Here is a 16,510-nt window from a genome sequence, read left to right as displayed (position 1 = left end):
AGAGAGCCTTTCCAACATTAAAAATTTAAGTCACATAAATAGATCCTACTCCATAACTTACAATAAAACAATGCGATGCAAATGAATGTACGGCAAGTGGTGTTTACTTTTATGGTTCTAAGAAAACACATTGGCAATGTAATTAGAATTACCACCGAAAAACACGCTTTTCCCAGGCGTCCGCGCCCAGAGAAAGTCTTTCCAGCATTCTCTATACTATACTTATAAAATTTCACCATCTGTTAACACCAAAAAACAAAAACAAAAAATAGTGATTTTGAGAAATCATAGACTAATTAGAAAATAATATAAATAATCTTAACATTTTTCTCTTTTAATTATGAACCTTAACATATACTAATCAATGCGGTAGTAATAAAAAAAAGATTAACTTAAATTATTGTTGAGTTAAATATATTTTCAAATTACCTCCCTTGAAAAAATTACCACAAAAAAAAGTTGAATTAATTAGTTTTTTCGACCTACTTTTATGGAAATGTATCCATTTTTTCTAGGAATATAAACTAAAATGATATTTGACATTGATCCTTTTAATATGTTTTAGCAATGTGCGTGTATTTAATATTCTCTTTACGTTATGCAAAATTGTACAAACAGTGGAAATTATAAAATAGCTCTATGCCACTATATAAATAAACCCTACTCTATTACTTATAATAAGACACTGCGGTGCACTGCAAAGCACAGCATGGTGCGAACGTTTACTTTTATAGTCCCAAAATCTATAGCGATGACGGACGGAAGGAAGGAAGGACAGACACAGCCCGCTTATATTATAGATATATATATATATATATATATATATATATATATATATATATATATATATATATATATATATATTTATATATATATATTATATTGATTTATTTATTTATATGAATGTATATACATATTAATTATATATATATATATATATATATATATATATATATATAAATCAATATATATATATATAAATCAATATATATATATATATATATATATATATATATATATATATATATATATATATGTATGTATGTATGTGTGTATATATATATATATATATATATATGTATATATATATGTATGTATGTATGTATGTATGTATGTATGTGTATATATATATATATATATATATATATATATATATATATATATATATATATATATATATATATATATATACATATATACATATATATATATACATATACATATACATATATATATATATATACATATATATATATATACATACATATACATATATATATATATATATATATATATATATATATATATATATATATATATATATATATATATATATATATATATATATATATACATACATATACATATACATATATATATATATATATATATATATATATATATATATATATATATATATATATATATATATATATACATAATTTATTTATTTATGCCACATACATTTGTAGATCTGTGTATTGAAAAAGATATTTCTGGATGTATTTAATTTTTTTAAAGCTACGAATTTCCGGCTGAACTTCGACCTCTTTTTTTTTCTAATTGGAAAATGAGTAACATAATGACCAAGTAGGCTACTTTTGTACGTTTGAATCCGCTAGAAGTTCTTCTATATACCCTCATGTGGGTATGTAGAATGATTTCCATTATTCATTCTCATCTCTCAAGTTTTTTTAACTTCATTTATTTACAATGGATTAATACATTTCAAAAGTTGTGTGGGTTTTTTTTTGTAACACGCACTTTTAAATAGTTACTAGAATACCCGTCATCCGTTGGATAACTGTGGGTTTCGGGGGTCATCCATAAAAAACATCACGTCTGTCACTCAGAGGCATAGCGACCCTTCCCGGCGCCCGGGGACAAACTTTTCGATGTTAACCCCCCCCCCCCCAAGATTTCGATTTTCAACCCCCCCCACCCCCTCAAACTTTTGATGTGCGTCCCCCCCCCCCCCCCCCCCCCCCACTCAAACTTTCGATTTGAACCCCCCTCAACCTTTCAATTTATTTCTCCAAACCATTTTGGCGCCCCAACATATGTCCCCCCGCCCCCCCCCTTCCCCCCTCCACCTCCTCCCGCCTCCCCTTCCCCCCCCCCGCCTCCCCTCCCCTCCCGCCCCGCCCCCCCTCCTCGCTACGCTACTGCAGTGTCACTTATCGTCACAAAAAACAGACCCCACATTCAAAAATATGTTTTTTATCTTTTAAAAATACCGAAAACACCGATTTCGGAGTATCCCTTCATATACTGACGTCACATGTGACCTACTCAACTCTACTTCACCTGCCCAGTGTCCCGCCAAGTCTCAGACAACATGTTTTTATCGTTTAAAAAACGATTCCAGCCGAGCATGTCTCTGACCACACTATCCTTTCATATGCTTAGGACAAAGAAACAGATGAACTCTACTTCACCTGCCCTGTATCCTGCCAAGTTCAGATAGGCAACTTTATCATTCACATCTAAAAAAAAAAAAAATTGAAAAAAAAAATATCATTGACATATTGGTCTAGAACCTGTGCCACCCCCATGAGAGCGGACTACGCTACCAACTTAGCTATTTACTCGTGACGTCACAAGTGAATTTTTATACTATACTTTTGAGTCTCCGCGCATAGATCTAGATCTAAGTCTAGTAGTAGTAACTTTCAAATTAAATTTTATCTTAAATTAGCCAAACAAAGATTTATATAAAATGATTAAGGCCTGAAATAGATTCTAGATGTAGAATTTACATTAAGTCTAGATCTAGAATTTACATTGAGTCTAGTGACCTACATCTAGGCTAGATCTAGATAGATCTAGATCTAGGCTAGCTTCATAACTTTCCTTCGACAGCTGATCTTTAGATCTAGAGAATTTTATCGTAAAACTAAATGAAAAAGACAGTTGAAAATTGATATAAGTGTTGGAACGTAATAAATACAGCAAACGGACGTATTGTTTAAGTTATAGCCGGCAGAAAATTAGCTTTGTAACGCGTTAAACTTTTGAATGGGCCACAAAGTCTATGATGGAGTCCGCCATTTTTATTGTACCAAAAAAGTAAACACATCAAGGGACGTCACTATCCCCACAAAGTTTATTCAAAGTATTAACATTTTTTAAAAAATACGGTTAATTTAACAATGAATAAATCAATAAATTAATTAACGTCTTTAAATAAATTTGTGATTAACAGTCTGTCTTAAAACAAAAATTTTTCTCTACCTACATACTATTTTACAGCTTTCCACGATGAGTGCAACCATGCGAGATAGTCAATCAGGCAAACAAACAAACAAACAAAAAAACAAAAAAATAAATATTCAAACATGTAAACAAACTTGACTTTTAGTAGTATATAGATTGAAAACGACATGTTTATATTTAACTTATTACTTATCTATAATAATAGTTTCACTGTTCTGTCACACTTTCTGTTGGGAACGCTAACTTATAATAATAGTTTCACTGTTCTGTCACACTAACTGTTGGGAACGCTAACTATAGAGGAAACCCAAGCAAAATAAAAAATTGGTTTGGGTTTAGGGGTCATCCATAAATGACGTCACGCTTTTTTGACGATTTTTACCTCCCCCCTCCCCTCCGTCACACGTCGTCACAAAAAGCCAGACCCCCCCCCTAAAATGACGTCACACCTCAACCTACAACCCCCCTCAAAATTGCAGTTGAATTTTTTTTAAACATCGATATTTTTCCAAAATCTTGTCTAAACTATTACAATTTATTAAAACAGTTATCTAAAACGCGAAATAACGTCCAAAATTCGTTTTCTAACATTGCTTTTTTATAATGCAAAAGTGTGACGTCGCAACATCTGAACCCCCTCCCCCATCATCACACATCGTCACAAAATTACGGACGCCCCCTCCCCCCTACGAGTGTGACGTCATTTATGGATGACCCCCTTAGAGAAAAAGACAACACTATCAACCTAGTGCCTGTAGTATTTCTTCCTCAACGGGCCATTTATCCTATTGAAAAATATTTGTGACAAAGACAAAAATCCGTGAAAAAGAATGATTTGTAGATTTGTAAATTTCCCATGTGGTTTCACCCTAATCCACTTCGATGGACGTTGTATTTGGTGTCATTCCCCGAACTTTCTGTCGAAAGGCCTTAATCTGTGCAAACATTTTAATCCACCAAGAAATGGCATAGAGGGACCTAACTCTAACAGTTATTAATTAATTAAAGTGGGAAAAATCATTATATTTGTAGTAAATTATTAGCTTTGGTAAAACGCCCCCCCCCCCCTCAACCCACCCCAGACGTGGATTGACGGTTCAGTTATTACAATTAGAAAACACTTAGCTCAAGAAATTCTTTTGCAACGTTTAGTTGGTGTCAACCCCCCCCCCCCCCCTTCTACTCGCCCGGTGATAGCTTTAAACTGTAATATTGTTTTTGTAACACATATCATTGTTACCAGTCAAGGGGGATAAATTATAAATTATAATTTATTGGGTTTCGACCCCTGTGGGACCGCAACTGTTGATGAAGGGCCTAGTTTTTTTATTGTTCTTCTGTGAGCGATTTTTACCCGTGTCCCATGTCATGGAACTCTGGGTGGTTCGTGCCTGTGTCCGTGTCATGTGACTCTGGGTGGTTCGTGCCTGTGTCCGTGTCATGTGACTCTGGGTGGTTCGTGCCTGTGTCCGTGTCATTCAGACCCAAGGCTGCTGTGGACACGGACAGTGCCGTTGTCTATGATAAGTAGATCATGTAGACCTAATGAAAGTAATGTAAATTATGTTTTATATTACTGTACTATTCCTGCTAGTGCTGCATGTTGCAGACTAGGTATGAAGTATCTTAATGTAATTATTTGTGTATTCCTGCTAGTGCTGCATGTTGCTCACTAGTTAGGTTAAGTATTTAGTTAAGTATTTATTATTATAATACTTATTGGTACTTGTTGGCAATATTGTGTACTGTAACCTATTGTATTACACCCGTGTATTTGTGTAGCCTGCTCGTGGTAGTATTTTCAGTGATGTAATCTATTGTTTACATTTGTTTTAGGGCTACTGTTTTCTACAATCTTTCTACACTGTTTTCTACAATCTTTCTACACTGTTTTCTACAATCTTTCTACAGTGTTTTCTACAATCTTTCTACAGTGTTTTCTACAATCTTTCTACACTGTTTTCTACAATCTTTCTACACTGTTTTCTACAATCTTTCTACAGTGTTTTCTACAATCTTTCTACAGTGTTTTCTACAATCTTTCTACAGTGTTTTCTACAATCTTTCTACACTGTTTTCTACAATCTTTCTACACTGTTTTCTACAATCTTTCTACAGTGTTTTCTACAATCTTTCTACAGTGTTTTCTACAATCTTTCTACACTGTTTTCTACAATCTTTCTACAGTGTTTTCTACAATCTTTCTACAGTGTTTTCTACAATCTTTCTACAGTGTTTTCTACAGTGTTTTCTACAGTGTTTTCTACAATCTTTCTACTGTGTTTTCTACAATCTTTCTACAGTGTTTTCTACAATCTTTCTACTGTGTTTTCTACAATCTTTCTACAGTGTTTTCTACAATCTTTCTACTGTGTTTTCTACAATCTTTCTACAGTGTTTTCTACAATCTTTCTACTGTGTTTTCTACAATCTTTCTACTGTGTTTCTACAATCTTTCTACAGTGTTTTCTACAATCTTTCTACAGTGTTTTCTACAATCTTTCTACAGTGTTTTCTACAATCTTTCTACAGTGTTTTCTACAATCTTTCTACAGTGTTTTCTACAATCTTTCTACTGTGTTTTCTACAATCTTTCTACAGTGTTTTCTACAATCTTTCTACAGTGTTTTCTACAATCTTTCTACAGTGTTTTCTACAATCTTTCTACAGTGTTTTCTACAATCTTTCTACAGTGTTTTCTACAATCTTTCTACAGTGTTTTCTACAATCTTTCTACGGTGTTTTCTACAATCTTTCTACAGTGTTTTCTACAATCTTTCTACTGTGTTCTAAGTTTCTACTGTCTACATAGCCGGTTGGCTTGGATGTTAATGTCAATAAATCCAGTAGTTGAAAACAACAACGTCGTTCCATTGTGTGCTATATCTCAGGGTCAGCCCTTTTAAACACAACACCTCCAGTGGGTAATAAATAGGCATCCCCATTGAGGCAGTGTGACATTTTCTATATCGTTTGCAGGTTTAAACCATGGTGTGACATCCCCCCCTTCCCCCCCCCCCCCCCCCTCGCCAAATCCTTGTGGGGGTTTGTCAATTTTTCTCTTAATTAAAAGACTTTTTAACTCTAATTAATCATTTATTTAACTGATATGATCGGGGTTTTTTTTTTATATTTATTTTGTTACCCGGTGCGATCCCCCCCCCCCCCCCCCCCCCACGGAAAACTGCGCAACGGAAAACTACGCAAACAAAAAGTGCATAATAAAACACTTTTCCAAAAAAATAATGACAAAAAAAAAGGACAAAAATAAAGTGTATTAGATCTAGTATAAGAAGTTTGTATTAGCGCATTTCTCTGGTTGCGCAGTTTTTCGTTTCGCAGTTATCTGTTTGCCACCTTACCCAGGATTCATCTGCACTTTTTCATTTGGTTCATTTGGTTAAAAACACGGTTTTATCGTGGATAGAAATCATTCAGGGGAGTGAGCTGTATTGTATTATTGAATTATTTAATGACTAATTTCTCTTTGATTGTATTTGAATTAAAAATTTCGTTTTGAATTTTTGTTTAGTTCTAGATGGGGCAGTTTTACTTTTTGTTATTTGAATTAAACTATTTTGACCCAAATGTTTGATGTTTAGCTAGTTAAGTTTTATCCCAAAAAGTAGTTTGACCCAAATGTTTGATGTTTAGCTAGTTTTATCCCACACAGTAGTTTTGTCCCACACAGTAGTTTTGTCCCACACAGTAGTTTGACCTCCATATCATCTCCAGAGACCTTCCAGTGCCGGCCTTGTCAACATTCCGCAAGTAGAACCCGCGTCAGCCAAGATAGACAGTGGTCAGCAGTACCAGGTGAGGTGTGTGGGTCAGCAGTACCAGGTGTGTGGGGCATCAGTACCAGGTGTGTGGGTCAGCAGTACCAGGTGTGTGGGTCAGCAGTACCAGGTGAGTTGTGTGGGTCAGCAGTACCAGGTGTGTGGGTCAGCAGTACCAGGTGTGTGGGGCTGCAGTACCAGGTGTGTGGGTCAGCAGTACCAGGTGAGGTGTGTGGGTCAGCAGTACCAGGTGTGTGGGTCAGCAGTACCAGGTGAGTTGTGTGGGTCAGCAGTACCAGGTGAGGTGTGTGGGTCAGCAGTACCAGGTGAGGTGTGTGGGTCAGCAGTACCAGGTGTGTGGGGCTGCAGTACCAGGTGTGTAAGTCAGCAGTACCAGGTGTGTGGGTCAGCAGTACCAGGTGTGTGGGTCAGCAGTACCAGGTGTGTGGGGCAGCAGTACCAGGTGAGTTGTGTGGGTCAGCAGTACCAGGTGTGTGGGGCTGCAGTACCAGGTGTGTAAGTCAGCAGTACCAGGTGAGGTGTGTGGGTCAGCAGTACCAGGTGTGTGGGTCAGCAGTACCAGGTGTGTGGGTCAGCAGTACCAGGTGAGGTGTGTGGGTCAGCAGTACCAGGTGAGTTGTGTGGGTCAGCAGTACCAGGTGAGGTGTGTGGGTCAGCAGTACCAGGTGAGTTGTGTGGGTCAGCAGTACCAGGTGTGTTGTGTGGGTCAGCAGTACCAGGTGTGTGGGTCAGCAGTACCAGGTGAGGTGTGTGGGTCAGCAGTACCAGGTGTGTGGGTCAGCAGTACCAAGTGAGGTGTGTGGGTCAGCAGTACCAGGTGAGGTGTGTGGGTCAGCAGTACCAGGTGAGGTGTGTGGGTCAGCAGTACCAGGTGTGTTGTGTGGGTCAGCAGTACCAGGTGAGGTGTGTGGGTCAGCAGTACCAGGTGAGGTGTGTGGGTCAGCAGTACCAGGTGAGGTGTGTGGGTCAGCAGTACCAGGTGTGTAAGTCAGCAGTACCAGGTGAGGTGTGTGGGTCAGCAGTACCAAGTGAGGTGTGTGGGTCAGCAGTACCAGGTGAGGTGTGTGGGTCAGCAGTACCAGGTGAGGTGTGTGGGTCAGCAGTACCAGGTGTGTAAGTCAGCAGTACCAGGTGTGTGGGTCAGCAGTACCAGGTGTGTGGGTCAGCAGTACCAGGTGTGTGGGGCAGCAGTACCAGGTGAGTTGTGTGGGTCAGCAGTACCAGGTGTGTGGGGCTGCAGTACCAGGTGTGTAAGTCAGCAGTACCAAGTGAGTTGTGTGGGTCAGCAGTACCAGGTGTGTGGGTCAGCAGTACCAGGTGTGTGGGTCAGCAGTACCAGGTGAGGTGTGTGGGTCAGCAGTACCAGGTGAGTTGTGTGGGTCAGCAGTACCAGGTGTGTGGGTCAGCAGTACCAAGTGAGGTGTGTGGGTCAGCAGTACCAGGTGTGTGGGTCAGCAGTACCAGGTGAGGTGTGTGGGTCAGCAGTACCAGGTGAGTTGTGTGGGGCATCAGTGCCAGGTGTGTGGGTCAGCAGTACCAGGTGAGGTGTGTGGGTCAGCAGTACAAAGTGAGGTGTGTGGGTCAGCAGTACCAGGTGTGTGGGTCAGCAGTACCAGGTGAGGTGTGTGGGTCAGCAGTACCAGGTGAGGTGTGTGGGTCAGCAGTACCAGGTGAGTTGTGTGGGGCATCAGTGCCAGGCGTGTGGGTCAGCAGTACCAGGTGAGGTGTGTGGGGCAGCAGTACCAGGTGTGTTGTGTCGGTCAGCAGTACCAGGTGTGTGGGTCAGCAGTACCAGGTGTGTGGGTCAGCAGTACCAGGTGAGGTGTGTGGGGCAGCAGTACCAGGTGAGTTGTGTGGGTCAGCAGTACCAGGTGTGTGGGTCAGCAGTACCAGGTGTGTGGGTCAGCAGTACCAGGTGAGGTGTGTGGGGCAGCAGTACCAGGTGTGTTGTGTGGGTCAGCAGTACCAGGTGAGTTGTGTGGGTCAGCAGTACCAGGTGTGTGGGTCAGCAGTACCAGGTGTGTTGTGTGGGTCAGCAGTACCAGGTGTGTGGGTCAGCAGTACCAGGTGAGTTGTGTGGGTCAGCAGTACCAGGTGTGTGGGTCAGCAGTACCAGGTGAGTTGTGTGGGTCAGCAGTACCAGGTGTGTGGGTCAGCAGTACCAGGTGAGGTGTGTGGGGCATCAGTGCCAGGCGTGTGGGTCAGCAGTACCAGGTGAGGTGTGTGGGGCAGCAGTACCAGGTGTGTTGTGTCGGTCAGCAGTACCAGGTGTGTTGTGTGGGTCAGCAGTACCAGGTGTGTTGTGTGGGTCAGCAGTACCAGGTGTGTGGGTCAGCAGTACCAGGTGAGCTGTGTGGGTCAGCAGTACCAGGTGTGTGGGTCAGCAGTACCAGGTGTGTGGGTCAGCAGTACCAGGTGAGGTGTGTGGGTCAGCAGTACCAGGTGTGTGGGTCAGCAGTACCAGGTGAGCTGTGTGGGTCAGCAGTACCAGGTGTGTGGGTCAGCAGTACCAGGTGAGGTGTGTGGGTCAGCAGTACCAGGTGAGTTGTGTGGGTCAGCAGTACCAGGTGTGTGGGTCAGCAGTACCAGGTGTGTGGGGCAGCAGTACCAGGTGTGTTGTGTGGGTCAGCAGTACCAGGTGAGGTGTGTGGGTCAGCAGTACCAGGTGAGGTGTGTGGGTCAGCAGTACCAGGTGAGTTGTGTGGGTCAGCAGTACCAGGTGAGGTGTGTGGGTCAGCAGTACCAGGTGAGGTGTGTGGGTCAGCAGTACCAGGTGTGTTGTGTGGGTCAGCAGTACCAGGTGTGTGGGTCAGCAGTACCAGGTGTGTTGTGTGGGTCAGCAGTACCAGGTGTGTGGGTCAGCAGTACCAGGTGAGGTGTGTGGGTCAGCAGTACCAGGTGAGGTGTGTGGGTCAGCAGTACCAGGTGAGGTGTGTGGGTCAGCAGTACCAGGTGAGGTGTGTGGGTCAGCAGTACCAGGTGAGGTGTGTGGGTCAGCAGTACCAGGTGAGGTGTGTGGGTCAGCAGTACCAGGTGAGGTGTGTGGGTCAGCAGTACCAGGTGAGGTGTGTGGGTCAGCAGTACCAGGTGAGGTGTGTGGGTCAGCAGTACCAGGTGAGGTGTGTGGGTCAGCAGTACCAGGTGTGTGGGTCAGCAGTACCAGGTGTGTGGGTCAGCAGTACCAGGTGAGGTGTGTGGGTCAGCAGTACCAGGTGAGGTGTGTGGGTCAGCAGTACCAGGTGAGGTGTGTGGGTCAGCAGTACCAGGTGTGTGGGTCAGCAGTACCAGGTGTGTGGGGCAGCAGTACCAGGTGTGTGGGGCAGCAGTACCAGGTGTGTGGGTCAGCAGTACCAGGTTTGTGGGTCAGCTGTACCAGGTGTGTGGGTCAGCAGTACCAGGTGAGGTGTGTGGGTCAGCAGTACCAGGTGAGGTGTGTGGGTCAGCAGTACCAGGTGAGGTGTGTGGGTCAGCAGTACCAGGTGAGGTGTGTGGGTCAGCAGTACCAGGTGAGGTGTGTGGGTCAGCAGTACCAGGTGTGGTGTGTGGGTCAGCAGTACCAGGTGTGTGGGTCAGCAGTACCAGGTGAGATGTGTGGGTCAGCAGTACCAGGTGAGGTGTGTGGGTCAGCAGTACCAGGTGAGGTGTGTGGGTCAGCAGTACCAGGTGTGTGGGTCAGCAGTACCAGCTGTGTGGGTCAGCAGTACCAGGTGAGGTGTGTGGGTCAGCAGTACCAGGTGAAGTGTGTGGGTCAGCAGTACCAGGTGAGGTGTGTGGGTCAGCAGTACCAGGTGAGGTGTGTGGGTCAGCAGTACCAGGTGAGGTGTGTGGGTCAGCAGTACCAGGTGAGGTGTGTGGGTCAGCAGTACCAGGTGAGGTGTGTGGGTCAGCAGTACCAGGTGAGGTGTGTGGGTCAGCAGTACCAGGTGTGTTGTGTGGGTCAGCAGTACCAGGTGAGGTGTGTGGGTCAGCAGTACCAGGTGAGGTGTGTGGGTCAGCAGTACCAGGTGAGGTGTGTGGGTCAGCAGTACCAGGTGAGGTGTGTGGGTCAGCAGTACCAGGTGAGGTGTGTGGGTCAGCAGTACCAGGTGAGGTGTGTGGGTCAGCAGTACCAGGTGAGGTGTATGGGTCAGCAGTACCAGGTGAGGTGTGTGGGTCAGCAGTACCAGGTGTGTTGTGTGGGTCAGCAGTACCAGGTGTGTGGGTCAGCAGTACCAGGTGTGTGGGTCAGCAGTACCAGGTGAGGTGTGTGGGTCAGCAGTACCAGGTGAGGTGTGTGGGTCAGCAGTACCAGGTGAGGTGTGTGGGTCAGCAGTACCAGGTGAGGTGTGTGGGTCAGCAGTACCAGGTGAGGTGTGTGGGTCAACAGTACCAGGTGAGGTGTGTGGGTCAGCAGTACCAGGTGAGGTGTGTGGGTCAGCAGTACCAGGTGAGATGTGTGGGTCAGCAGTACCAGGTGAGGTGTGTGGGTCAGCAGTACCAGGTGTGTGGGTCAGCAGTACCAGGTGAGGTGTGTGGGTCAGCAGTACCAGGTGAGGTGTGTGGGTCAGCAGTACCAGGTGTGTGGGGCAGCAGTACCAGGTGTGTGGGTCAGCAGTACCAAATGAGGTGTGTGGGTCAGCAGTACCAGGTGAGGTGTGTGGGTCAGCAGTACCAGGTGAGGTGTGTGGGTCAGCAGTACCAGGTGAGGTGTGTGGGTCAGCAGTACCAGGTGAGGTGTGTGGGCAGCAGTACCAGGTGAGGTGTGTGGGGCAGCAGTACCAGGTGAGGTGTGTGGGGCAGCAGTACCAGGTGTGTTGTGTGGGTCAGCAGTACCAGGTGAGGTGTGTGGGGCAGCAGTACCAGGTGAGGTGTGTGGGCAGCAGTACCAGGTGAGGTGTGTGGGTCAGCAGTAACAGGTGTGTGGGTCAGCAGTACCAGGTGTGTGGGGCAGCAGTACCAAGTGTGTGGGGCAGCAGTACCAGGTGTGTGGGTCAGCAGTACCAGGTGTGTGGGCAGCAGTACCAGGTGTGTGGGTCAGCAGTACCAGGTGTGTGGGGCAGCAGTACCAGGTGTGTGGGGCAGCAGTACCAGGTGTGTGGGGCAGCAGTACCAGGTGTGTGGGGCAGCAGTACCAGGTGTGTGGGGCAGCAGTACCAGGTGTGTGGGGCAGCAGTACCAGGTGTGTGGGGCAGCAGTACCAGGTGTGTGGGGCAGCAGTACCAGGTGTGTGGGGCAGCAGTACCAGGTGTGTGGGGCAGCAGTACCAGGTGTGTGGGGCAGCAGTACCAGGTGTGTGGGTCAGCAGTACCAGGTGTGTGGGTCAGCAGTACCAAATGAGGTGTGTGGGTCAGCAGTACCAAATGAGGTGTGTGGGTCAGCAGTACCAGGTGTGTGGGTCAGCAGTACCAGGTGTGTGGGTCAGCAGTACCAGGTGTGTGGGTCAGCAGTACCAGGTGTGTGGGTCAGCAGTACCAGTTGTGTGGGTCAGCAGTACCAGGTGTGTGGGTCAGCAGTACCAGGTGTGTGGGTCAGCAGTACCAGGTGTGTGGGCAGCAGTACCAGGTGTGTGGGTCAGCAGTACCAGGTGTGTGGGGCAGCAGTACCAGGTGTGTGGGGCAGCAGTACCAGGTGTGTGGGGCAGCAGTACCAGGTGTGTGGGGCAGCAGTACCAGGTGTGTGGGGCAGCAGTACCAGGTGTGTGGGGCAGCAGTACCAGGTGTGTGGGGCAGCAGTACCAGGTGTGTGGGGCAGCAGTACCAGGTGTGTGGGGCAGCAGTACCAGGTGTGTGGGGCAGCAGTACCAGGTGTGTGGGGCAGCAGTACCAAGTGAGGTGTGTGGGTCAGCAGTACCAGGTGTGTGGGGCAGCAGTACCAGGTGTGTGGGGCAGCAGTACCAGGTGTGTGGGGCAGCAGTACCAGGTGTGTGGGGCAGCAGTACCAGGTGTGTGGGGCAGCAGTACCAGGTGTGTGGGGCAGCAGTACCAGGTGTGTGGGGCAGCAGTACCAGGTGTGTGGGGCAGCAGTACCAGGTGTGTGGGGCAGCAGTACCAGGTGTGTGGGGCAGCAGTACCAAGTGAGGTGTGTGGGGCAGCAGTACCAAGTGAGGTGTGTGGGGCAGCAGTACCAAGTGAGGTGTGTGGGTCAGCAGTACCAGGTGAGGTGTGTGGGTCAGCAGTACCAGGTGAGGTGTGTGGGTCAGCAGTACCAAGTGAGGTGTGTGGGTCAGCAGTACCAGGTGAGGTGTGTGGGTCAGCAGTACCAGGTGAGGTGTGTGGGTCAGCAGTACCAGGTGAGGTGTGTGGGTCAGCAGTACCAGGTGAGGTGTGTGGGTCAGCAGTACCAGGTGAGGTGTGTGGGTCAGCAGTACCAGGTGAGGTGTGTGGGTCAGCAGTACCAGGTGAGGTGTGTGGGGCAGCAGTACCAGGTGAGGTGTGTGGGGCAGCAGTACCAGGTGAGGTGTGTGGGGCAGCAGTACCAGGTGAGGTGTGTGGGGCAGCAGTACCAGGTGAGGTGTGTGGGGCAGCAGTACCAGGTGTGTGGGGCAGCAGTACCAGGTGAGGTGTGTGGGGCAGCAGTACCAGGTGTGTGGGGCAGCAGTACCAGGTGAGGTGTGTGGGGCAGCAGTACCAGGTGAGGTGTGTGGGGCAGCAGTACCAGGTGAGGTGTGTGGGGCAGCAGTACCAGGTGAGGTGTGTGGGGCAGCAGTACCAGGTGTGTGGGGCAGCAGTACCAGGTGTGTGGGGCAGCAGTACCAGGTGTGTGGGGCAGCAGTACCAGGTGTGTGGGGCAGCAGTACCAGGTGTGTGGGGCAGCAGTACCAGGTGTGTGGGGCAGCAGTACCAGGTGTGTGGGGCAGCAGTACCAGGTGTGTGGGGCAGCAGTACCAGGTGTGTGGGGCAGCAGTATCAGGTGTGTGGGGCAGCAGTACCAGGTGTGTGGGGCAGCAGTACCAGGTGTGTGGGGCAGCAGTACCAGGTGTGTGGGGCAGCAGTACCAGGTGTGTTGGGCAAGCACTACCAGACTTTGAAAGTTTGACCCATGTGTTTGACCCATGTGTTTGAGCCATGTGTTTGAGCCATGTGTTTGAGCCATGTGTTTGAGCCATGTGTTTGAGCCATGTGTTTGACCCATATGTTTGAGCCATGTGTTTGAGCCATGTGTTTGAGCCATGTGTTTGAGCCATGTGTTTGACCCATGTGTTTGACCCATGTGTTTGACCCATATGTTCGACCCATGTGTTTGACCCATGTGTTTGACCCATGTGTTTGACCCCAGGACGTGATGAGGAGGTTGATCTGTCGCTACATCCACCAGAGCAAGAAGATGTCGAGACAAGATGGCGTCAGCGAGGACGATCTTTTGGAGATCAAACAAGATATTTCTAGTCTCAGGTTGGTCTTGTCTTGTCGCTCTCTGTTAGTCTCTAGCTATCAGTTGTCTAACCTGTCTCTGTTAGTCTCTAGCTACCAGTTGTCTAACCTGTCTCTGTTAGTCTCTAGCTACCAGTTGTCTAACCTGTCTCTGTTAGTCTCTAGCTACCAGTTGTCTAACCTGTCTCTGTTAGTCTCTAGCTACCAGTTGTCTAACCTGTCTCTGTTAGTCTGTAGCTACCAGTTGTCTAACCTGTCTCTGTTAGTCTCTAGCTATCAGTTGTCTAACCTGTCTCTGTTAGTCTCTAGCTACCAGTTGTCTAACCTGTCTCTGTTAGTCTCTAGCTACCAGTTGTCTAACCTGTCTCTGTTAGTCTCTAGCTACCAGTTGTCTAACCTGTCTCTGTTAGTCTCAGGGGCGTAGCGAGGAGGGGGGCGGGGGGTGCGGACCGCACCGGGTGACACCATTTAGGGGGGTGACACCAAGGCAAAAAATAGCAAAATATATAGAGAAAAACTCGAGGGGGGGGTGCAAATCGAAAGTTTGAGGGGGGGGTGCAAATCGAAAACTTGAGGGGGGGTGCAAATCGAAAGTTTGAGGGGGGGGTGCAAATCGAAAATTTGAAAGTATGTCCCTGGGAAGGGTCTCTATGCCTCTGGGGGGGGGGTGACACCATTAAGTGCCGCACCGGGTGACACCCGACCTCGCTACGCCACTGGTTAGTCTCAAGCTATCAGTTGTCTAACCTGTCTCTGTTAGTCTCTAGCTACCAGTTGTCTAACCTGTCTCTGACACTTGTCCAGATTTGAGCTTCGCGAGGATCGGAGACGTGAAATGATTCGAACAACTTCTCACATGGACAGCCTAAGACGTGACCTTCACCACACGCTGGGTCGGCTCTCGCCCATCCCACCCACCACCACGCTGGTTAACGGGCTCTCACCCAACCACACCCTGACCGCACCCAACCACACCCTGACCGCACCCAACCACACCCTGACCGCACCCAACCACACCCTGACCGCACCCAACCACACCCTGACCGCACCCAACCACACCCTGACCGCACCCAACCACACCCTGACCACACACTGTGGAAGAACACTTTACATGCCGCAGTTCTCGCAAGAAACACGTTCTATAAATAGCTCATACGAAGCGCCCGACAGGCCTGGCGGACTGACCTTGGTTGACCTTGACTGGCTGAAGTCGGAGATTTTGGCAGGCGTCAGGCAAGAGCTGAAAGACTTACTTCAGCATACGGCGCCAGTCGAGCGGAAATATCCAGCGTTGTCTTCGTCCCATCCACAAATAGCATCCGTGGCCAATCCAGTGTCATCCAGCAGTGACCTGTACCACACCCACCTGTACACACAGCTGTGAGCAGCCAATCAAAACTCTTGAATCTTGTCACGTGATGTCCTACCTCAAGCAGTTGAGTGACCCTCTCCCCCTCCCAACAGTTCTGTCTCCTTGAAAGATGTGTGTACCTCTTTAAAAAGACATTTTGATTACATTATTAATCATTATATTATTATTACATTATTAATCATCTAAAACTAAAAACCGACAATCTTTATATAGGAGAATACTTTTTCTTTTAATTGTGTTTAATAACATCTAGGATGAACATCTTGAAATTCTTAAATCCGGCTCTAATGGGTACGGCTATCACCTGAGGAATTCGTACACCGCCAAACGCGTGACCCGTCCTGGCGTTCTCTGTGAAACCAAAATTCATGGCCACGATAAAACAAAGTTCTTATAGCTTTTTTGGCGTGCTATACTCTTCAAGATTCTTCATGGTTTTGAGATAGAGGGGTTTAGATGACAAGGTGTCGCGGGAGCAAGCTACTCAGCTGAGAAGCGATACAAGATGCTGCACGAAAAAGTACAACGTGCTGTCCAGACATATGGTCAAACAGATGTACTGACATATTTGCGTGCTATAGCACATCTGTCATTTCGTTAACCATTTTAAGTATTTCTTCTTTGGCAAGATTTTTATAATTTTTTTTATTCTTTCTATATGTATTTTCAAGTACATCTACATTATTTATTTGTGAAACTTGCTATATGTCGCATTATTTGTATTCCATTTATCGTTCAAATAAATCTATGAGGCCTAGCACCAACCTTTATGT

At 46.6% G+C, this 16,510-nt stretch overlaps 1 protein-coding gene across 1 annotated transcript in view; it reads left to right on the top strand.

Moving 5' to 3' along the window:
• The window catches only part of LOC131928376 (transient-receptor-potential-like protein), a 49,805-nt gene extending 33,295 nt beyond the window's left edge, over positions 1-16,510 (top strand). Inside the window, exons 16-18 of the mRNA XM_059284381.1 lie at positions 6,952-7,032; positions 14,271-14,386; positions 15,170-16,510. Of these exons, the coding sequence (XP_059140364.1) occupies positions 6,952-7,032; positions 14,271-14,386; positions 15,170-15,749 (777 nt within the window). The 3' untranslated portion in view covers positions 15,750-16,510. The remainder of the gene's footprint in view (positions 1-6,951; positions 7,033-14,270; positions 14,387-15,169) is intronic.

The sequence above is a fragment of the Physella acuta genome, unplaced genomic scaffold (genome assembly GCF_028476545.2).
Source record: "Physella acuta isolate Inbredline_101_S28 unplaced genomic scaffold, ASM2847654v3 ptg001494l, whole genome shotgun sequence".
Lineage (NCBI taxonomy): Eukaryota > Metazoa > Mollusca > Gastropoda > Physidae > Physella > Physella acuta.
Note: the sequence above shows the minus strand (reverse complement) of the source record. Positions and strands in the feature narration are given on the sequence as shown.